Source organism: Cygnus atratus, chromosome 13, assembly GCF_013377495.2.
Source record: "Cygnus atratus isolate AKBS03 ecotype Queensland, Australia chromosome 13, CAtr_DNAZoo_HiC_assembly, whole genome shotgun sequence".
In the NCBI taxonomy this organism is placed as follows: domain Eukaryota; kingdom Metazoa; phylum Chordata; class Aves; order Anseriformes; family Anatidae; genus Cygnus; species Cygnus atratus.
In genome coordinates, this window is record NC_066374.1 from 4,656,761 (window position 1) to 4,679,988 (window position 23,228).

At 37.1% G+C, this 23,228-nt stretch overlaps 1 protein-coding gene across 1 annotated transcript; it reads right to left on the reverse strand.

Annotated features, from left to right (window-relative positions):
- Nucleotides 1-6,341: 6,341 nt before the first annotated feature.
- Nucleotides 6,342-14,683, reverse strand: CDX4 (caudal type homeobox 4). Its single transcript, XM_035541798.1, has 3 exons — nucleotides 14,254-14,683; nucleotides 9,238-9,383; nucleotides 6,342-6,548 (listed from the first exon to the last, which is right to left on the reverse strand). Exons 1-3 carry the CDS (start codon nucleotides 14,681-14,683, stop codon nucleotides 6,342-6,344), a joined length of 783 nt encoding a protein of 260 aa, XP_035397691.1.
- Between the last annotated feature and the right edge of the window lie 8,545 nt (nucleotides 14,684-23,228).

Below are 23,228 nucleotides of genomic sequence, written 5' to 3' on the forward strand. Positions count from 1 at the left end.
AGTTGCTGTGGAGAATTTACCCTGGCTGGAGTCAGGATTAACTTGACACAGGAGCAAATTAAGCTGTGGTAACGTCAGAACATCTGTGTTTATGCTTTGTAGTGCTTGGCGAACAACCGCTTTCTTGCAGTGCTGTTTTCAAACCTGTTCCAGCTAAGCTGTTTTCTTGGCTTCCCTGCATGTGCTGGGCTGCTGGTGACTTTTGTTACCTTCCAAAGGGATTTTTGCACTTTCTCTGGTACCAAGAGGGGAAGATGCAGTAAATGGTCCTATCTGAGTGCAGAATTCACATCACGTTTAAAGAATTTGCCATGTAAGTAAGCAGTAACTCTGTATGGGAATGCACATAGAACTGCCCACAGACAAAGGTTGAAAGTGGTCTGCAACTATGTTGAATGTTAAAGCTTAGTCTATCTGTGCTGCAGCCGTCTGCCTGGTAGGAGGGTCTGGCCAGGTTTTATACAGGACTGAATATCAAGGGGTGCTTATGCTGGACGTGGGTGATGAGCTAGATGTGAAGAGGACAAAGGTCAGTGACTACACACAGCTATGTGCCAAAGAGTGAGAGTCTGTTTTCTTTTGCTAGAGGCTGAGAGCCCTTAAAACCAAACTGACTACTGTAGGAAGAGTGTCACCTTATCAGGCAGCCTTCTGCCCCCCTCAAGTCTTGAACCTGCCAGCTGCCCCTTGGTGCTGGCGCCTTCAGTACACAGTCATTACTCAAAGCCTGCCCTGTGGCAGTCGTGCATTTCTCTGTCCAGATCACTTGTATCCAGGTACTTGTAATCAAGTTCTGACTTTTCTTCTTTGTGTCAGCTTTTCCTTGTATACGCCATTTCCTCTTTCATATCCAAACACTTCTAATTCCTCTGCCAGTACACAGTGCATAAACCTTACTATAAACCACAAATTTGCTTTGCTGCCCTTTTACTTAAGACCTAGGCCAGGTTTCTTCTTCAACATAGTGATATATGCTTAACTGTTGAGTTTTTAGCACGGAAATGAGCTTATCAATAACTGAGCTTGGGATGGTTCTATTACATGCTGAATTTTAACACACAGAAAGTGACTGCAAGTATGTGTTTATGATCTTTATAATTAAAAACTCACAATAACATTTTTCCTGTAAAATTTTTAAATGGCTTTTGAACAAGATGATAGCTCATATACCACAGAGGTTTACTTTCTTTTTGTGTATTGATTCTGAGCCTTGGCGCAGGAGAGAGATGATTCCACAAATTTCGCTAATGCAGTTGCGAGACCTGTGCTTCTGCACAGTATTATTCATGTTGATGAACCAGCTCTGCAGTGCAAGAGGGCTCTGCCCAGCTTTCCCTGAAAATGTCTTTAGCTATTTTGGAGTTCCAAAATACTGCTGAAGAATTTTCCCACTAGTACAAGTTCATTTCCCAAGTGGAGAAAGGAACCTGATTCAAGTTATTCCATGAAAAAAGAGATACGGGTGTAGTGGGAAGAAGCCTTAAGAAGTTGGGCTGTTCCCACTGAGAACCATGAGATACATAATGGTATTTGGGAGTCCTGCATGGCTGCATCACTCAGATTGGGATTGTCAAACACCAAAAGTTCAAGAGTATTTTGTGAAGCATGTGTCTGAATCTGTTTTTTGTCCTTCTCATCCTTACTACGTTGTTGTTCCCTCTTGGTTCAGCCACGCGCTGAGATGGGGAAGACATTTGCTGCTGTCTCAGTTACCGTAGCCAGCCTTGTTAGATGCTGCGATGTTTGGCTTCCTGAGCTGCAGCTATGAGATGGCAGCACGTAAAAAGCATGCTGCTAAAACCCTGTGTGTTCTTCCCAGTGTCCTGAGGCAGAACTCTATCATTCAGAGAACGTTGCGCTGGCTGCCTGAGAGCTGGTAGTTAAGAGGGTTCAGGGAGGATTCCTGCAGAGAAACACCATATGAAATGTTCATATTTTTACTGGTCTGCTGTTCTGTATATGCCTCTGTATGACGTACCCATGGGCAGTATTCTAAATTTTCCCTAAGATTAGATGTTTCGTGTTTTATTTGCACCTCTTCTGATATCTGGGACATTAGGGAAGGTATCAGGTTCTAGGGAGTTTCAGTTCAGGAATCAAAGTGTTAAGTTGATAGGCATTTCAGACACTTTTAATCTTAATTGCACAGAAGAAGCAGTGGCTAGTAATGGGTTTCAGATCCAAGTTTACAACTCGGTCATCTGCTGATTATACTGAAGATGTCTAATGTAGAGGTAGGGCAATTTGCACAAGTAATCTTAGTTTCAGGAGGTTGTCAAGTTACTGATCCAGAGTTTTATCACTTGTATTACTACTGCTACTACTAGTAGCCAAATTAGATTTTGAATTATGCTCTTGACTATAAATTACTTTTTTTTAAAGTGTATTTTAATAGTGTCCTTTCTGATTTCTACTATAAACACAGTGTCATTACAGGAATGAGATAAATCTGTGTATCTTTGTCCCCTGGACCACTATTTAGGACTTAGTTTACGTAGCCAACTCACTATGGTGCTTCGTACAGTCTCAGCATGAACAGTTTGAGGGAAGATCTTGCTGCTTGATTAAGTATTTATAGATAGTTTGGCTGAGAAAGGCAGTTGTTCCCAAAGGTTTGGCACCTCTACAGTATTCTCATAAGAGTAAAGATGATTCAGGTAAATGTCAGAAGGGATTTGCTGGCTGCTAGAATTAGATGTGTGATGCAGAATTTTCTTTTGATACCAGCATGGCGTTAAAGTGGCTCACTACTTTGCAAACTCAAAATACCAGTCAAACAGCTGACTTGAAAACAGTGTGATGGTTTTCTATTTACTTGAAGGGAAAAAGGCAGGAAACAGACAGCTTGGGGAAAATGCCCACTGGGTGAGAAGGATTGTTTGATTTATTATTTTAATTGCCTAATGGTGCTAAGGGAGTGTCTAATTAAAGTCCCTGGAGAAGTCTTTAAAGGTGGAAAGATAAATATTGGAAAATGTTATATATAGCCTTTAGTGTTTCTTCTCACCCACAAAAATACAGAAATTAAACTGAAGGACTGGATGATATCTTCTGAAGCTTTTCCTTTATGTAAGCAATGCACAAGAGTCAAACATAGCTCCCCAGAAAATAATAGCGATGTGGGAACTCTGTAATGGTTTTGTTGCCTCTACCCATGTATATTCTGGTACTCTGATGCCTGTGTCCCCAAGTTGGTATTGGCAGAACAAGAATATAGGATGGACTCCTGGCAGACTGGCCTGTAGTCTGTAATGGACCATTAGAACTGCATGCTGGCACATTCTGAGCTGTACTTCGATTTAGGATCACATTTTCTGGCAAAAAATGGCACAGGCTCCCCTGTCAGAGACAAAGTAAGAAGTTTCTTCTTTCATTTGCTTGCAGTTTTGCAAAAGGATGTAAATTTTTTTTCTGGATCGTTTTGAGAAATAGCTGTGCTACTACACTTGGTTAAAGGGACACTATGATCTAGATGGAGGTAGTTCCGCACAGTGCAAGAGAGGGGGGGGGAATAAGTTCTTACTTGACTAAGCAGTAGCCAGCAAAGATAATCTAATACAGTTTTTAGGCATAGAGATCATTATCTAGAGCATGAAAGACTGTCTCCACCAAATATTTATTGACATGCTTTGAAGCCATTTAAAGTAGATGTGTTGGAAAAAAACACTGGAGATTATGAAAAAGAAAAAACACTTTTTTTTTTGACGAGGCTAATTTTAAACATCTCACAGGAAATGCTTTGTATCCCATTCAAAAACTCTCATTTGAAGTCTAAAATAAAATCTTACATAAGGTGTTTCCTTTATCAACAGCGGTGGTTCTGAAGTTCCGTCTTCAGCAGCTCTTCTGCCCACTTTGCCAGAACAGCTTGGTGTTTCCTTGCTGCCTGGCAAGTCTGAAAGATAGACTGGAACTTGCTTAAAAATTGCAGGGTGATAATTTTGACTACGTTGAATGTGGCCTTGGTAAATAACCATGTAAGCTTTTGAGATAAATTAGAAGGAAAAGTTTTAAGCTAGGCCACACATTTTTGGCATGCAAATATAATGAACAATGTATTATATGTTTATAGCTCTGCTCTTGCCATTCTTCCTTGTTCATTTGAAAACCAGAAACAAAAAAAATTCTCTCAGTCTCTGTTTCTTTCACTAATACCTTCACAAAAGGTGTCACCTGCTCTTCTGTAGAGGTAGGCCTTTTGATGTGAGATTTGAGCAGCAAGGTGAAGGTCCTCCTCCATTTTTTTTTCTTGTATGTGTAAAGTGTGATGGCTTTTTTCTTCATGAGACATTTTGGGATTTCTTTTTTTTGTTAATCTACATCCTTTATGTATAAACAGACAACTCAGGTAGAGAGGCTAGTGGGACTGCAAAACCCTCCTCTCTCAGATCTGTTGTAGAGCAAATATGTATTTATTTGAAATGCAGAGCAGCACTTGTGTTTCTGGTTGTCTGCTGGCGGATATACTTCTATTCATAGAAACAGAAGTAGATGTTTTGTGTGCATGCTCTATAATATGCTGCCCTATTTTCTAAAATGTCCATACAAGCACTAATAGCTATGAGCAGTTTTAGAACATCCCGAATGCCTCAAAGATATCCAAACATAGTCTCAATTTCTAAAAGGGCTGACTTTTACAAATATTTATATGCAAATGGCTTTCTGTTTGCAGTTTCTTTGCATTCATATATGCCCATTTATTTTAATCATATGAATGGGCAATTATTAGAAATATATTGGAGAAACACCTATAAAATGCTTTTTGAAGAACTGTTATTCTAGTATCTCCTACCAGAATTATTTTCATAGAGTCACTCTGAGTTCTTTTTAAATAACTGGGAAACTGTGAGGTGCATCCTCAACTTTAAGTTGCCTAATGCATTGAATCCAGATAACGAATGCTTTTACAGGTTCTGCCTATGTTGCTCGGTGTGTTGTCAACGCTTCATGACACCAAGAAAAGCAGAATTCGATCTGCTGCTGCTGAGACTGAGAGTTTGACATTATTGAAGTAAAGAGCAATGCATGACTCACATGCAGAATAATGATATTTTCTGTTTTTCTTCTGCTTTCTCTTTTTACTACCTTTGCTACTGATGACCTTTGCAATAAAATTAAAATTTTTCACTAGAGCACTTAATTCTATGCAACAGAAAAGGTTGTATTATGAAATTCCTATAAATAGGACTACTGAGGAGTTTGGGGTTTTCCAGCACTTTGTTTTCTTTGTACTTTTTCCAGCCTCATCAGTTGGATACTTCTAGGTATCGATACTGTCTCACGTGACAGTAATAAAAAATGATCTCACTGTGAGCACGTTTATCCCTAATTTGTGCTCCTTCAGGTGTGCATGTGGAGAGGACACTTCTGTTAATATGCATGCTGTGACTGTGAATGCTGCTTGATAACAGCTTTGAAGTAGAAATTCATTTACTTTTGGATGTTTCTTGCCTTCATCCTGAATTAGGTGTCACACAAAATTGGTGGCTCAGGACTGCTTTTTGACTTAAAGTTGGAGACATGTTAATTTTTTTTTTATATTTGCTTTTTGGTGGTTTGATAGTAGTAATAGTTCTGGTTCCATTATGTTTGTCCTCATTTTTGAGCAGTTACATATGGATTTGTTGAAAACCAAAGAAATATTTACATCTTCCATACTATTTAGTATTTAGTCATGTGCACGACAAATTGTTGTGTTTCTTACAACTGAACAAATCTTGGCAAGTTTGGGGTGCTATTATTTATCTGTAACTATTACTTAGGAGATTGGCATGCTTGGATACAATTATGTAGGACAAAGAAGATTATTTTATTTAATTATATTTAATATGTTGTCATAGCAACTTTGTTTATTGAGTGTTTAAAAGTGTTTTAAAAGTTATTTTTAAAAACTACCGTAAATTTCATTCCACTTACATGTGAATATTTATAAACATCTACAGTTTATTCTAGTTATATAAAATGTAACAAACTAAATACATCCAACATCTTACATTTTCTGCAATTGTACTCTATAATCAGTTCACTGACAATTTTGTGTGTATATATGAAGAGACTAGAACTATGTTTACTTGAATCTTCAGTGGTATCATTCTTTGGGTCAGTATGTGAAGCACACTACCTCCTACTCGAAAGATTGAGCGATGAATCTTAGCAGCACGAGTTCCCTGAGATTTCTGTAGTATTTTGAGAATAGTCCCAGATCCTGTACATAGAAGTCAGCACTCTGAAGGTAGTTAAACAAGAATGGTCCTTTGCAAAGATGAGTTTTCAAGAGAGGGGAAAAATCCACTCTTACTTTCCCCTCTTACTTTTGCTTTTTCTTTATATTTCCCCACTGTTCATTCAGAAACTATGACCTGATGAATGTCAGTGGACTGTAATCCGTTTATTCCATGTGGTGGTGGGAACAGGGAACCAGGTATTTCATTTGGGCTGAGTGAACCAGAGTCACTCTGAACTGAGCCCCCGCTGCCATCAAACTGAGAGATTTTCTTCTTGATCATTTTTCTTTCTTTGGCTCTGCGATTCTGGAACCAGATTTTCACCTGCAATGTTATAAATAATGTCTGATCAGTTTAAGGTAGCGGTCAACTTTTTACAGCAATAGTAGCAATGAAAAAATATATGTATACAAAGCAAAGCAAATATCCCCTTTACTCCTCTCAAAAAAACAAACCCACACCAACACTGGACTTGTGCAGTAGAAAATTATTTAGTTACTTATTTTCTATATCATAATCAACAGAAACTTGTTATTTACTTAGACCTGCACTAAAGTGAACTTGTATTATATTTAGGAACATTGGAATAAACTGTTCTCATTTAGACACAGAGTCCACCTAGTTCATCATCTAAGCTTTGACAGTGGTATGTGCCATACTTAAAGGAACATGCAATTATGGAATAATTTGTCAGCTTTCTTTTTCATCTCTGTTAGAGATTAATTCAAACCCAAGTGGTGAGGGTTCATTTTCTTCTTTATATCGAGTGATTTGTGTATGTATTTGTATTCTTGTTTTGTTTTAGGCTATATATTTATATATGTATTATGCATATGTATGTCAGGTGTATAGCTATATCAGCACTACTTAATGACAATGAATTAATGACAATAAAGCTAATTGTTCGTATTGAAAGAACCCTATCTATTTGAAATCCTATTTTGGTATCTCAGTTTTCTTGTGTGAATGAGCAGAAAACCACGTTTGTGTTTTCCTTATTATTTTTCATTGTTCTCACTTCATAGTCTGTTACATCCTTTAAGGTATATTGAGTACAATATTATATAGAAAAAAAATTCTCTATTACTTTCCAAGTAGGTTTTACTTTATTACCTTACAGGTAACGACAGTAAGAAGCATTTAGCTTTGTCAGTCATGAGTCATGTAGAAATGCAGATAGGGTATGTGTTTTGTCTATGTTTTGCCTGAAGGAAATTTGAGTCAGAAATTGGATAGCTTTAAGAGAAGAGCAGCAGTTACGTAAAAAGAAACTAACAGCTGGTTTTATGCAGCATCACTAGTTACTCCAGGTATGTCTGCGTTCTAAATCAGCTAGGTTGCATAACATCAGAGCAGGGATTTGAATCTTTTAGAACTGCAGTTCCCGGGAAATATTCTAATGGAGCTACATCCTACTGTAAAATTCGTTGGAATTTGTTGATGATCAACTTGTTTTTCTTAGTTACTTTCCAGAGCCTCTTACAGAATCATAGAATATCCTGAGTTGGAAGGGGAGACTACCTAATAATTAAATGAATATGCCTGAGAGCGTTGTCCAACAGCTTCTCGAACTCTGGCAGGCTTGGTGGTGTGACCATTTTCTTTCACTTCTCAGTGAAGAAACTTTTCCTAATATCCAACCTGATTTGTAGTCTACAGAGTGTAATCCGTGTACAATTTGGGTCTGACACTGAACGTCGCTGCACTACGACATGATTCTAAAGACCTGGTGCTTGAGCCTAAAATGTTGTTACTTATCTATGCATCCTTACACTTTCGAGCTTCAATTGGTCCCTCTCTATTCCATGTTCTTGCACAGATTGAATGCAGAAGAAGAGGATGCTACTGAAAGAGGAGGATATTTTAGAGAACTGAATGTGTATATTCAGAAAGAACAATAGTTTGTAAAATTCTAAAAAGAAAGATCTCTTAATTAAATTTACCTGGGGGCAATAAGTCTGGTTGCTAAGGTATGAGATGCTTTATTCAGTATCACCAAATCTTCCCTTATCTTCCAAATGTAGCAGAGCCATTGAAATTCTGTTGTATAAAGAGGGCTGGATACAACAGTTGCTATACTTGCATTCAGCGGAGCCGTGTTTCCTAAATGTGCTCTCCAACACAGTAACTTTAGGAAATTCTTTATCCCAAATTCCTCTAGTCTTTGCATGAACACAGCTAGGATACCTGGGCCCCTGCTCAGGAGACTTTAGTCAAGACAGTGTTTAAATATGTATGTAACTTGAACATAGAGGTACTTTTCAAATAAGCAATAGATCTAAGTATGCACTTGGAAATTTCCTGAGCAGATAGTCTTGGCTATGTATACATGCATAAGTGGCATAAAAATTTGGCATCAAGTTTTATAGCCTAAAGCATCCTCTACATAATAGGTGTTTCTAGTACCTGTGAGCATGATAGCGAAAAGAAATCCTGACTTGAAAATCAAAGGCTCTAAATGCTCCTTTAAAACGTGCCGAAACCTCATTGAGGGAGAATGCGGCATGTGGCAATAGTGGTAACAAATACGTAACAAAAAGTACACAGATATCTCATTTGATTGTTCTTTGAATGCTGAGTTTTCATTTTCCTGGCTTACAGCTGTAGTGTATCCAATGCTTTGGATCTTTACTGGCCGCCATTTTGTGTGGTTGCAAGAAGAAATAAAATGGAGAATGTCATAACTATTGAGGACATAGCAAAAATATTGTTAAGCTGAAGTGTTTAATTTCTAGCTGTCTAGCAAGCTGTTATACAAGTAAGAATAAGTACTTTTCCATACGTCTGTCATAGATGAATGTCGTAATGTTTAGTTACCCTTAATAGGAGGTTTCTGTCAAATTAACTTATTTATTAATTTGTGACTGTGTAGTGTATTCTCTGTGCCTAATACACTTGCAAACTATCCTGGTTGCCTTGGCACTACTTTGCATACAGAACATGAATGCTGCTTGTGCTCTCCGACAGTCGCAGTGTCTGGTGGATGGGTGAGTATGGTGGACAGTCTGTGTACCTGTCTTTCAGATAGTCCCAGGTTTGCTGCAAGTTCTGACTTTCTCCTTATTGTAATGTATCTGTTGCAGTGAAATTCCTTCTCTAATTCTAGTCTCTGGTGGTCTGTGTAAACAACTCGGTACTTTTCTTTTGTTCTTGTTTTACCTGTTTGAGAAAGAAATATTATTAATATGTGGATTTTTGATAGCATCTTTCTTTCAAACATCTCAAATATTTTACAGACATTATTAATAAAGCTACAGAGTACTTGCAAAGGATTGTTTTCTCTGTTACAGAGAAAGAATATGAGGTACAGAGTGAATAAGTAGATAGCCAAATGTTATAAGAGCATATTCGTTATCATAGTTCTCTCTCTCCCTCTTTATCTCTCTGTAAATATATGTTTAAATATAAAGCTTAAGTGCAGAATACCCTGAAGCATGTCAAATAATTCATAGCATACATAATTAGTACTGAATGTATTTGACCTCAAAGGGATTTCATCTCAATGTTCGTTGAAATGACTTGTGTATACGTGGACATAAATATCACAGGATATTTATGATATCAGACTCAAGACTGACTTTCAGTCACAATTTTAATTGTGACTAATTGTACTAATTCTGTATTTGGGCTTTTCAGATCAGTTCTCTAACACAAAGAAATGTCAACTAGCAATCTGTTTACCATCTGTGTTTGGTCAAGCTTACAGGTTCAGTAATATATATAATATATACATATATACTAAATAGATACATGTATTTTTTTCCAAAAAGGTACGGTCTTGCAAGGTGCTGGGGGTACTCAGTGAGCTGTTTCCATTTGGAATTGAAGGCACTTGGCATCTTATAAGACTAGACAATAAAATACTTATAAAAGGATTGTGGTATCATCCTATCTCTAACATGTAAAAGAAGTATTCTTAGATGAATTCTGTTAAGAGAAATGTAACATAATATTTAGAACATACCTTTCATTTCTTAGACTTTTTCAAACAACTCTTTTTCTAATAATAATAGAGATCACTTTTAAGCTTATTTTTTCTCTTTTGCACTTCCAACAGCCCAACTAGATAGTTCTCCTTTTTCGTCTGATCTTCCCAGTTTTAGTTTTTTTTTTTTTTTTGATGTGAGTTTTCTGGGACAAACTGTAAGACAAAGACTCCTTTAAAGTGGTTCCCTAAAATCCATTGAGGTGTTAAGATGAAGCACACGCCACACAAAAGAGCGACAAGGAGATCTTATCAAGAACCCCTTTTACATTCAGAAACACAAGCCAATTGGTTTGGAATTTACAAGCCCTAAACAAATGTCAGACTCTTTCATCTTAGCAGAGGAAAAAAGGACAGAAATAAACGAAGGAATATTTTTCTTCAGTTCTCTTCAATTTTGGGCCAACATTGAGGATAGACTGAGGTATTTTTATCTGAAGCTAGATGTTTTGAAATACACAAAATTAAGAATGTTTTCCTCAATTCTCTTCCCCTTTGACTTCTAGTGTATGAGGTTTTCCTGGTTAAATTTGCAGGACTACAACATTCATCAAACTTAAGTTCATCGTTTTTTTCAAGTTACAAATTGTTGGCTTTGAAATATTTGCTCTAGATGATAGTTATAATGTTAACAATAGTAGAGATATTCAGGTTCCTTGTAAACTGAAGGCTTAGAAGTTAATCTTTGAAAAGAAGTTAAAATTCAACAGGGTTATTCCGGCTTCAATATAATCAGCAAATATAGCCATGATTTGAGGGGGTGGAGAAAAGGAGCAGTCTTCCCCATTCCCCTTGGCCATAAAATTCACAGAGTATTTCTTCTGAAGACAATAAAGCTAGGAGAAGGCCTCTTTATTTGCTGTGAAAATCATCACCCTTTCCGGCAATATAACTCCTGAAGAAAAAAGGGAGAAGGAAGAGACAAGACTGCATATCAAAGCAAAGAGAAGTGTTGAAAGGGTCTGTTGCTTCAATATGACAGATAGGTCTCAAAACTGAAGACAATGTAGGCCAGTGGAAAATAGATGTCACAACTAGTTTACAAAGCAAAATAAATTAGCATTAAAGCGAAGACCTGGCCCTTTTCCCTGTTTTTCTGTTTTGTTTTCTAGCTGCATTTCTGCTGTGATGTGATCTGAATTACTTGGACATCATTGCTTGTGATGACATCAAATGTGTTGAGTATAATAAAAAAAAAAAAAAAAGCTAAAGCTGACCTTGCAAAATATATATATATAATGTGTGTGTGTATATATATATCCTTTTGTGTAGTCCCCTTGAAGTCCATTCTGTTTTTGAGAAAGGTCATTCCCAGCTGAAGTTTCACAAAAAGTTTTATAAGACTTTAGGTTCTAGACCCTTGTTTAGAGATGTTCTCTTCGGTAAGCTTCATGCCCTGAAGACTTGCTCTCATAGAATTACACACTTTGCACATAATATTGCAGGTTTTAGAAATGGTTTGAAGTTTTAGTCTGTAACTGAAGTTGGAAGGGCATTTTGTACATTGATTGTAGTGAAAACAGAATCAGACTGTAATTAATACTGCAAGTGTTCTTTTTCTTGTTTTTGTAGCTCATCTGGGAAGATAACTTTACCAAGCCCACTTTGGGTGTTTATTTTTAAAAATTTCTTATTGCCTAATATGTCTACAATGTCTATATATTTGACAAAAAGGGTTGTTCCGAATATGCGGTAATGGTCTTTTAGTTAGAAGATACAAATTATAGAATTTCAAACCAAATTTGAGCTGTTGAAAGCAGATAGTAGTTACGTTTCATCCTAAGGATTGTCTTGGTCAGGTAAATTTTCATTTCAGTTTTCCTGAAGTTTAATTGTTTGTATAAAATGAAAATGTTTGTATAAAATGAAAAAACAGAGGGTAAATAGACATTAACACCCCTTTCCCCAAAATAATTCCCATTGTCAGTATTTTAGTAGGCTCCTTCATTTAATTAGAAGTGTTTTGATTTCTGTTACTCCGTGCTGCTCAGGATATACATGTATATATGTAAGTAAATGTATTTGTGAAGTTCAGGGCTGTATAGTTCTGAAATTTTGGACCAATGAACTGTATTAGTCTTCAATAATATTGAAGGGGAGGAGCTGGTAGCTACTTTATATCATGCATAATAATCTGGGCAAAAGGAAAAAAAGCAATTCTGCTTTGAAGAGTGGTTATAATGATATCAAGTACGTTTTCTTACATTCTAGAGAAAATATTGGTAAGTTAACTTGTAGTTATGTGCATAATTTCACTCTTGCAATTATGTTTGAATTTCATTCCCTATAACTTTTTGTGTCAGTATTAAAGTTTTCCAGTTCTTACACTTAACATTATTTTAAAGACACTGGTAAGCCAAATGTGGTTTGGTACTTCCCTTGTTTTAAATGCATCACATTTTTGTTTTACTTTCCCAAACCCTTTTTATTAAGCGGGATTGATGTCTTCAGCCAAATTCAGTGAAGTCTTGAGCTGTTTTTAACACTTCAAAGCATTTGGCTCTTGGAATGTAAAGCCTCAGGACATTTATCTGTGGACAGGCCCCAATTCACCTGTCCAGAATTGTTCATAAAATATTTCAGCATGAGTGTAAATTCTGTGATTTTCAGACCAGAGATGAGTGCTTTTCTGCATTGCATATACATTTTATGAAGGTGAGCAAGCATATGTGAAACTTTGCAGTGTCTGCCTTGTCTGTGCGATTAGTGTAAAACAAGGATTTAGATTTTGAAAATACTAATGCATTTAAACCTCAGTGCTGTGACAGAGACAGGGTTGCCTCATCGACATTCAGTAGTCTGAATTGATTCTGGACTGTGCTCGGGTCTTGCATCACTTTTACACCTGGAAAACTCCAATGATGTTAATGAAGTTACTGCTGATTTACATGAGTATACATAAGGATGTGGTGGGGGGAGGAACAGACTCTAAATCTGCCTGGCTTTGAAGACCTTTGTAAAGACCCCAAATGGAAGGATGGCATTGTGGTATCTTAATGTGCGCTAGGCATTTTATACTTTGTAACAATGGGAAAACAGTCTGTATCTACTTTATAACTAAGAAACAATTACTAGACTAATTTTGTTCTTGAGTGATAGCCATTTGAAGGACTGTTACTGAAGTGGTGGTGCTGATTTTCTGTGTCTGCTAGGATTGCTCCAGTTGTAATTGCCCTTCTTTCTTTAGAGCATTTTCTTTGATGCTCTCTAACACACACTTACTACTTTTAACCTTAGCAAGGTTTGCTAAATCTATTGTTACACACAATTTACACCTTGGGAATATACACAGAAAAGTTCTGGCATGCAGCTTGTGACAAAAACAGGCACATCAATGAGTGACACTTCGGAGAAAGTGAGTTTTAATTGTCTAACTGTAGCAAGCTGCAAAATTCTGGTACATGAAAATACTGAAAAAAACAGTTTGAAACTAAATGAAGCAGAAGCTGATGAGACATGGTCTGCAAACAAAATAGTCTGCAATGACAATTTGAGTCAGATTATTTGTCTGGGGGCATTTCTTCTCACTTAATAAATCTACATAGAATAATGAAAAACAGGCAAATAAGGAGGAAATTGCGTAATTGCTACAGCTTGATCATAGCACAATTTTCTTTAAAATTATTGAAAAGTCTTTAAAGGTTTAAATATGTAAAACAGGTCAGTATAAAATTGATCTTTACCTTGTGATGCAGAATAATTTCCATGTTTTTGTGTGCAACTGTTAAAAGCAACATTTTCAAGAGTGTCATATTTTTCATCAGATTTACGCAATGTTAGAACACAGATACACATGAGCTTGAATGAGATGCAGCCATATCTAGACACAACAGCCATTCTGCTACAGTCATATAAAACCTTTATGGGATGAAAGTGAAACTAGTGCAAATTCAGTTAAAATTGCATTAAACAAGAGTAGGTTAAATAAATGTCCTAAATGACCCACCAACCGATGTGCTTTAAGTAAAGTTAATTATTTATGAGATCAGTGATAGCAGAAAAATGCTTTCTGAGATAAACAAAAATAATTTAGCATACGCTTACCAGTAGTGTTGGTTTGCACCGTTTTCCTCATCCATTCATAAGAGCTGTGCCTTTGGCTGTTGGGAGAGATTTGCTGTGCATTAATTGTATCTACAGGAGGTAACCCCCCGGATCCAGCAGGATGGAGGGAGCTGTAATCAGCAGAACTGTAGGAGACCTGCCCAGGAGGTGAGCCATTGATCTGTGCAGCAGCCACCGTGCTGGAAGGTCCTGGGCCATAAGCGTTCCAGTCCTCCCTCTGTGGGCCATAGTGGGATCCCCAGGTTCCCGCAGGCTGTCCGTGGTTGTCCAGGGCTGGCACATGGTGATATCCCATGTAGTCTGAGTAGGGGGGAGCAGATGCGAAGTTTTGCACTGGCAGGTTGTTGTTACCCCTTGCAGGTCCTGGATACATACTGTTCTCTTTATCCAAGAGAGAGCTCACGTACATGATGGTCACAGATCGTAAACGTGTTGTCACAACATCCTGTTCTTCTGTGTCTTCTTTCGCTGCTTAAAATAATTGCTTGATTTTTTTTTCCCTAATAATGCCACTCTGCTTGGAATCTACTACTTCATCCTCTTTTATTATCAACTGTGTTACCAGGTGCTGGTGGTAATGGTTTACCAAGATCTTGTCTGACGTCAGCCAAACTGCCTGCCTCATAATTACATTTACATTCAAATGAAGGGCTGACCAACCCCACCTTTCTGCTAGTTCTGGTGCTTTCTCTTTTTAGAGAGCTTTTATCTATCCTGTTACCCTTCACAGATACTCAACAGTGATTCCAGTGCTGTAATGTGATGCAATTGTTGCTTGCATTTAGAACCTAGTATATAGACCCTTTTAAAAAAAAAAAAAAAAAAAAAGGAAAAGAAAAAAGTGTTAAGCTATAACAAAAATGTTCAATGTTTAAATGATTCTTGTCCAGACTTTATTTTAGGATGTATTGTCAATCAACAAGAAAATCTCTTACTCTCTTAATTTCTCAGATGCTAAAAAAAAAAAAATCTAATTTAAAATTTGTAAATTAATGGATACAGTCAGTTTGAATAATATATATGTCTCAAGAATTTCCCCCTTGTTATTGATGTTTATAAGTGATTCTCCAGCATGGGAGAAATTACGGCTCTACCTGTAATGAACATGTTCATGCTCTCCCCATATGGTGTGCTTTAAAGAGATCTCTTCATTTGTTGGCTGTTGCAAACCAATAAATTTTAAGTAGTAGACAATAAATCCTCTTAACGAAGATTGTGGCAGAAGTACAAGCAAAATGACTCAAAAAAATAGCAAAGAAATTCTTTGATCAAGCCGAGCAATATTGTTGGCTTCTGTTTCAAACTGAAGATGATTCTTACGCGCCTGAAAGGCCTTCCTCTGAAACTCCTCTACAGCAGTCCATTTTCGGTGGTGGCAATTAAGTGAAATGGGCAACAAGAAATGTCTGGAATATCAGTGTAGTGGGTCAGAACTGCCCTGATGCTTGTCTGTGAAGTGCCTGACACACAGGTACTGGGTAGGTAAGCCTCCACACTGAGAGAAATGATTCTGAAGTTGGTTTTATCTTATTTTAAGAGCTTGATATTAATATGGGAGAATGAAGCCATACCTTATAACTAGGGACTTGCCTCTCTATGGTTGTCTAGTTACAATTTGTAGAGTGTATTTTGATATCAGTTTTTATCTTGGATGAATTTCTTTGCAATGAGCTATTTGTCAAGGGGGTATGCTTGCAAAAGAGGTGCAAATTATAATGAGTTGTTTCCCTTTACAAAGGTGTGGATTTTCATTCGGCATCCTTTGTATTTTGACACTACTCATATTCACACATCCCTTCTAATTCCAGCACTAAAGGATTCTAAGTGTGTACTTAGGAAAGATATTTAAGATTTTTTTTTTTTGAGGAAAGGCTTTATGTCAATAACTGTAGCAAACTCTTTAAGGCCGTTTTTATATCTGCAGATTTCTTCATTTCTTAATCCAGAGGATCCTGAAAATGTTGAAGAAATTTGCATCATGGGATAGGACATAGAAAAAGTAAGGCTCCTGTAATTGGTGTGCCCCTTATTCAAAGACAAACCAAAACCACCACCAACAAAACATCTCTGGACTCTATTGAGCATCATTCAGATTAAACAAGGTTGTTTCCTATACTGGAAGCATCATTGGCATTTTTGCCTATTTGTGAGCATGACGCCAACTGCTCAATTCCTATATATTGCTAAATACAAAATGCAGATCTGTCAGAGGCAGATCAATGGGAGGGTGAAGTTCCGGTTCCATCAACTATCTGCAAGCCATTGACATACTACAAATGAGCACTGGTTGGTCGTAGATTCCACATCAAACATGTTTTTTGACTGTGCATACCATTTTCACATCTCAGTGAATGACATTTGATTTCATAGCATACATTAGATGGTAGTAACATTTTTAATTTTTAATTCTCTTCCTTTGTGGGATGCCTCTGTTCCTACCCCCCCCAATTTCACTATCACCTAATCCCATTTTTTGTATCTCAGCTTTATCCTTCATTCTCTGTTCTTTTATCTTTTGTTTATGCTCCTCCTTTCCCTTTCTTGTTTTGCCTGTTCCATTATCTGAATTTTCTTTAGATCTATTTCGATTCTTTCCAGAACATAATTAGATCAAGATACGCTGATGGTGAATTGCTGTACTGATTTGATATCGGCTAACAATAGTAAGCTTTGAATAAGGCAGTTTGTTTTAAGAAAAAAATTTACATAGAAGGATAAGATTGCTGGGTAAGACTACAGATTTTTAACACCAGAGTGAGAATAAGATAACTAAAATGACAGCATATAAATGATTTTCCACACCCTCACTCTTATGCCTCCCATTTAGTGTAGCAGAACTGTGTGGATTATTAGAAAGGACCTGTATTTCTTCATGTAGTCTAGTGGTTTGAGGGTACCATAATTTTTGGGACTGATGGTTTTTGAGAGCTAATTGACTGTTAATCTGAGTTTGCCTTCCTAAGAGTCACTTCTCAGCCATATGTGTGTCATTCTGCTCAAATCCAGCATGTCAGTAGCTTCAGAGCCTCAGAATCGCTGCCTCTTCAGTGTGTAGCAGTAACTTACCATATAGTTGTAGGAAAACTTCAAGTGGGCATTGCTGTCAAATGCAAGGGAGATCACTGCCCTTCTATGACGGGGAAGGTGATGAGCACTCCTTGCACGGTGAGGGGGTGGTGATGAGTTGCTGGTGGGAGAGGGAGGACTAGTATGGGCTTATGACTGCTTAACGCGATTGTGGAGCTGTTGTGTCACCATGGTCCCTCTTTGACTTTCTGGGTTGGTGGGAAAGGGGAAACAGTTCTGAGGCAGTGGGCAGGAAGTCCAGAAATGTCATCCACGTGGAGGCTTGTACTTAGGACGTTTTCAGCTGAGGGGGTAGAGACAGGATAGGAAAGGTCCGTAAGGTATTGGCAGCAAGACCGCAGTGCTGTTTGGCATACTTCAGAGAGATTGATTGCCAGAGTGATAACTGAGCTCCAAGGTTATAATTTTCCATTTTTCTCCAGCTGTTAAAATATTATGTATAATTTATCTATTTAGCACCCACAGGAATTGCCTCAGCCTTTCGTTGGGGTGAAAGGGTGTGCATGTAAAATTAAACATACTTTATGTGCATTTAATCTTTGGGGAAGAAGATTGCCTAGCTTTCTAACAAGTGGTTGATGAAAGTTTAGTAATAATAACAAGCGTAGTGAGAACCATTGAAACTATTAAAGTTTTGTTTGTACAGACAGTATAGATGGTATACTCAAGTATGTGTAGTGTTCTCAAGAGCATTTCCAAACCTGGTAATAACAGTATAACCACAAACATGCAGTTGAGTGTTTTAATGACAGCTATTATAGCTGCAATTTCAGGGACTACTGGCAGATTAAAACTGGCCCGTACATCAGTAATGTGTATTAAAGGTGTTTATACTTGTGATTGTTTTTATAAGTATATTAAGAACCCTTAATCATAAAGTTACTCTTCCATGTATACAACGATAAACAAATCTTTCCATCTCTGACACTTGAAAATGATCTGAAATCTTTTTTGTTTCTGAGGAGAAGAAAGTACACAAGCTTAGCGTGTCCCATTCTGGCCAAGGTGATAGGAAGAGGTGTTTGTTTCCTTGCCTCCACGTGACCACTCTAATGACACATCAGTAACGTAAGGCTTAGGGATGCTTCTTGCCCATACCTTCATAACTGCATGCCTGCAATTTCAGTGGAATGGCTACTTAAGGAGTTTGTTGGTAAACTACATAATGATGGATTTAATGCAGTATTTCAGAGCTGTTACTTACCCTTTATTCAAGCCAAGCTTTACATGCACACCCATTCCTCCTAAAATTAATAGCCAGCTGTATAAATCTTAAGGAAGGGACAGTCTGTACATGGCATGCTGTCAACTGGGGTCAGTTCTGCTGGAAAAAAATCTGACTGTTAATTCATGAAGGAAGGCAGGTGGTATTTAAATTTTAAAACACATAGCCAGAGAGGCTGATCTTGCTTTCACTGTACTTCTACAAACAAACTTTCTGAAAAATCTATTTAATCTTTTTAATTGGGAAGGTTTAATATACAGTGCCCTAGTTGGGGCTCACTTTCAGGGCATGAAATGCAAGCGCATGGCAAACTGTACTACCTATCGACAAGCGTGGCACAGCTTAGAGAGCTGAATGAGCAGTGGTAACAGAGCTATTTTCCCTTGCTGAACTGAGCTCTTCTGGCAGGAAAAAAGGCTGTATCAAAAGTTCCAGTCAGTACAAACAAGTAGAAATAAAAATGGCAACTGTCCATGAAGCCTTCCTCAGTGTTATTTTGAATTCCATATTTTTAAATTTTGGTTAACAAATCCTTTTAAAAAATTGAAGACAGCATTGAAGAATGAATTGTTGGGAGTACAGTGATCATATTTACCCTTCGATCTTGTATTGCTGTTCTCCTAACTGCTGCTAACAATGAGTTAGCCTTCCTTTCTTAATGCTAACTTCTGTCATTCATTAAAGTAGCCGCAATATATGTCATGTATGATCTGCACCAGCGTTGCATATGCCAGGAAAGAGTGGTCTGGAACTAAAAGAAGGTCTTGCTATTCTGAAATCTAGAGAATTTACAATTTGCTACAGAACCAATACTGAGGGTAATGAGAGCGTCTTACTGCTCAGCAAGCAGATTTACCACAGAAGGATTTCAAAAGCCTGAACTTGCAATCCAGGTTAAATCAATTCTTTTTAGCAGAACCGTGAACATGATCAGAAAATCCTCCATTGATACTTGGCTTCCTTCCTGAAGAACCATGCAGTGTAGGGCTCCCACTTACTGTAACGAATTTATCCTGATTAGAGTATAGCTAGATGGATTTTTGGATGCTCAGTATTGAGTCCTTCAGCCATTCTTTAGTGTAGCCTTGTTTTCGTGAGCTAACACAGTAATCAATTGCTTTTAGTGCTTACCATTCTTGCTGTACACATGGCTTATATTCCTGTCAGATAGGCATTTCTTTGCCGAAATTCAAATATTTTTTTTCATACTCTCACGTGAGAGATTGTGTGAAGTCTGTCCTACCTTAGCAGACCAAGAGCATGCAGGATGTATCTAAATTAAACCTCTTCATTTATTGAGGTACCTCTCAGAACAGAGCTTGTTCCAAAATGCACGCTAAAAAGTAGTTGTGCTCTCTGAGTATGAAAACAGCTGGCAAATGTTTTTATCATAAAACCAGTGCCTACTTTTTTAAATAGTGAGATCATCGCAGTTGTGTGTCCCGCTAAAAACATTGAGTGCTGTTCCAAAACATGACTGGCCATGTACGTCATCCAGGATGAGCAGGGATACATCATTTAGCGCACGCTCTGGATGCAGAAGTGTGTGTTGGAATAAGCCTGTACTCCTCCAGCAAACTAAATAAGGGTGCTGAAATAGGAGCATGATTTTTTGTATATGTTAACATCCAGAGTGAATATATTTTTTGAATCTGCTCTTGGGATAGAAGGTAACACATACTTGATGCTCTCTCATATGTGCATTAGTGATTGTATAACCCATAAGCAATTGCAGATAACACATATTTGGAGTTTTTTGATTTGGAAATGCCATTTTGAATTGTATATCTTGCTTAGATGCATAAAGTTTTTGTCGGAGGTCCTGTTTGATATGTTCCTGATCTTTTTGTACCATACAAATCACACTTTTCTGGGTAGTGGGGTTTAAAGTTTAGTGAATTCCTCTGAAAATTGAGTATACCTTGATCATTGCTTTAATCACAATTAGGATTAAGGGCTTAGATATTCTTGTGATGTAGTCTAAGGTATGCTTTTCTTCTTCAAGGCACTTTGCTAACAACTAATCAATCTTCAGAGAAGCCCTGCTTTAGTGTCCCTAGTTTTATAGATGTGATAAAAGTGATAGGTTACATGATATGCCCACAGTCAGAAAGGAAGCAAGTATCGTTCTGAGGACTGGTACTGGTGTTTCATGACTCATGGTGTTGGACCAAAATACTTGCAGTTGATTTGGCTCCAATTTTATGTCTCTTGTTTTTAGTTATATATAATATAGCACCTAAACAACAGTACTTCACAAGCTGCTTGATGAAAAGTATCTTTCTTGTGTTTTTGGTGAGCAACTGTTTAAAGGATTAAAGTTGAAAATACTGAATAGATTGCTGGTAAGTTTTACCAAAAAAAAAAAAAAAAAAAAAAAAACTACTTAAAGCAATCGCATAACTAGAGGGTTAATAATCCCTAAAGTATTACCCTGGTTTAAAGATACTGCTTTCAGAGCAATAAATTTTAACCTTTGAACATGTGCTTCTGCAAATAAAATCCAGCCTTATTTTGTGTACTTAACAACTTCTGATTGGAAACACATAGCAACCTATAGCAAGCATGCTTTCAGTAAACTGGAACAGAAATGAGGCAGATCTTCAAAGTAGTCACTTATCTTCCTCAATAACTCTTCTACATGTAAACAAGATAAAACAGGTCATTTTGCCAGATCCCTCACTCTTTGAATGATCTTTAAATAATTTTCAAGAGAAAGAAGTTGTGTTCAGATAGATTTTTCTTACAGTTTTCTTGAAGGACTTCTTTGTTTGTTTGTTTGTTTCTTTTTAAAATTCTCATACAGAATCAAACTATAGCATGGAAACGTAATTAAAAGTTAGCAACGAACTTGATCCTGAAAACCCTGGGGAGAGGGTTTTGTGCACTTAGCTAGAGCTAGGTCCCAAATTACTATATTTCAGAGCTTCCTTTTCTATTTTTACCTTTTCAAATTCTAAATCTGGAAGATTTCACTGATTTTTCTCTAGTATGCAAACTTACTTCTGTGTTTAATGGGTCAGTTTGAGGTTGTTTTTTTTTTTAACCTATTTGAGTCTCTTTTAAGTGTCTTGTGTATATGTGAACTGTATGTAAAGTATCTCTAGCATTTCCCTCAGTAGACAGAATGGCTGTTCTGTGCACTTCCAATTGATTCCTCTTTTGGACATATGCAGTGGGTATCTCTTTTGGGAAATCGATGTTTTGTTTTGGTTGCCATGCTCATCAACATGGGTGTTAAATCACTTCTGTTCGAAAGTGCCATTTGTCATGTTCTACTTTCCATAATGTGTGGAAATCTGTTGCTGAACTTTGAATTGTAGTTTTCTTCATCTCGTTTGGCTGTCTTACCAACACAAAGCTTAAACCTACTGTTACTGGCAGCACAATGAAAGGGAAGAGTGGGAATTTTACAGTGTAGATGTGCATCAGTTTTAAGTTTACTCTTACTTCATGCTACCCTTCTCACAACCAGAAAATGGCAAGTAAAATCAAGAAACAGTGAAAACTGCCAGCTCCCTGAACCATCCTGGTTTTGCCATTCTCTACTTTTTCTAAGCATTTTTACTGCAATCCTGCTTTTAAACTTGATATTACAATTCAGTAACAGTGTTCATGAAAATCTTCATGTTCACTTGCTACAGTAGCTGATATCACGTTGGAAAAAGATTTTTGAAAAAAGTCATTTATTTTAATGTTCTGTATATACAAAGTAATTTTACATTACGAACATTTTGATGATCTAATAGTACTATTTGATATAATTAAGAAAAAAACAACACGAAAACAAAAAGAACGTAGTGCCTAAATGACTTAATGTTTCTAAGTCTTATTTGCAACAGTGTTGGAGATATTTAGTAGGACACCTTGCTGGAAATTTGTGAGAGTAGGCATCCTAAATTTCTGAATCCCTTTTGACAAAGGGCAGTATGAGTTTCCAAATTACCTGGGTGCTGTAAAGATGTTCCCTTTGGAGCCAAAAGATACGAACTTGCAATTGGTAGTCAACTCAGGAAGTAGGTATCTGGATTATTTTTAAGTAGTGATTATCTTCCACATTCTGCTTATTATAGAGAAGATCATCACTTTGGGAATTGAGACGTCCTATTTTGATCCTCAGATGACTGTTTAGGAGCTGAGTATTAGGTGCCACTTAGAAATTGGCGAGAGCTTGTATTCAGGTAAAATATTTTTGCTTTACCTTCTGTTAATGTAGCTTTTCAGCGTTTTTTAATGTCACAAGAGTTCTGAAAAGCAGTCCAAATGTAAAATTAGTTGAGCGCAATTATTGCATCTCTATCCATGGGTTATGCTGTCTAATAAAATGAAATCACTCTTTTAAATACCTACAATTTTAAAGAGGATTTCCCCCCCCCCCCCTTTACTGTTTGTTTAGGATACAAAATGAGTTCAACCTGATTTTTGTTCTAACAAAAATGAACTCAGGGCAAGATTCACATTTGCAGAATGTTTTCGAAACGTTTATGGTAAGACTGAGTGCATGTTTATACCAGCATATGGAGCATTGGAAATCATACCTCTCAAAACCAAAAAATTTCCAAAAGCTCATCCTTGACTTTTGCACTTAAAACACAGTTGAGTGTAGCCACCACAACCCAGGCTTTCCATCAGGTGGCTCAAA

Bases quoted from the DNA above. Each gene is read 5' to 3' on its own strand.
- CDX4 (XM_035541798.1), bottom strand. From the start codon at position 14,683: ATGTACGTGAGCTCTCTCTTGGATAAAGAGAACAGTATGTATCCAGGA. The intron at 9,384-14,253 runs GTAAGCGTATGC...TTTCTCAAACAG, and splicing joins GGTGCAAACCAACACTACTG to GTAAAACAAGAACAAAAGAA. The intron at 6,549-9,237 runs GTACACAGACTG...ATAACATTGCAG, and splicing joins TGGGACTATCTGAAAGACAG to GTGAAAATCTGGTTCCAGAA.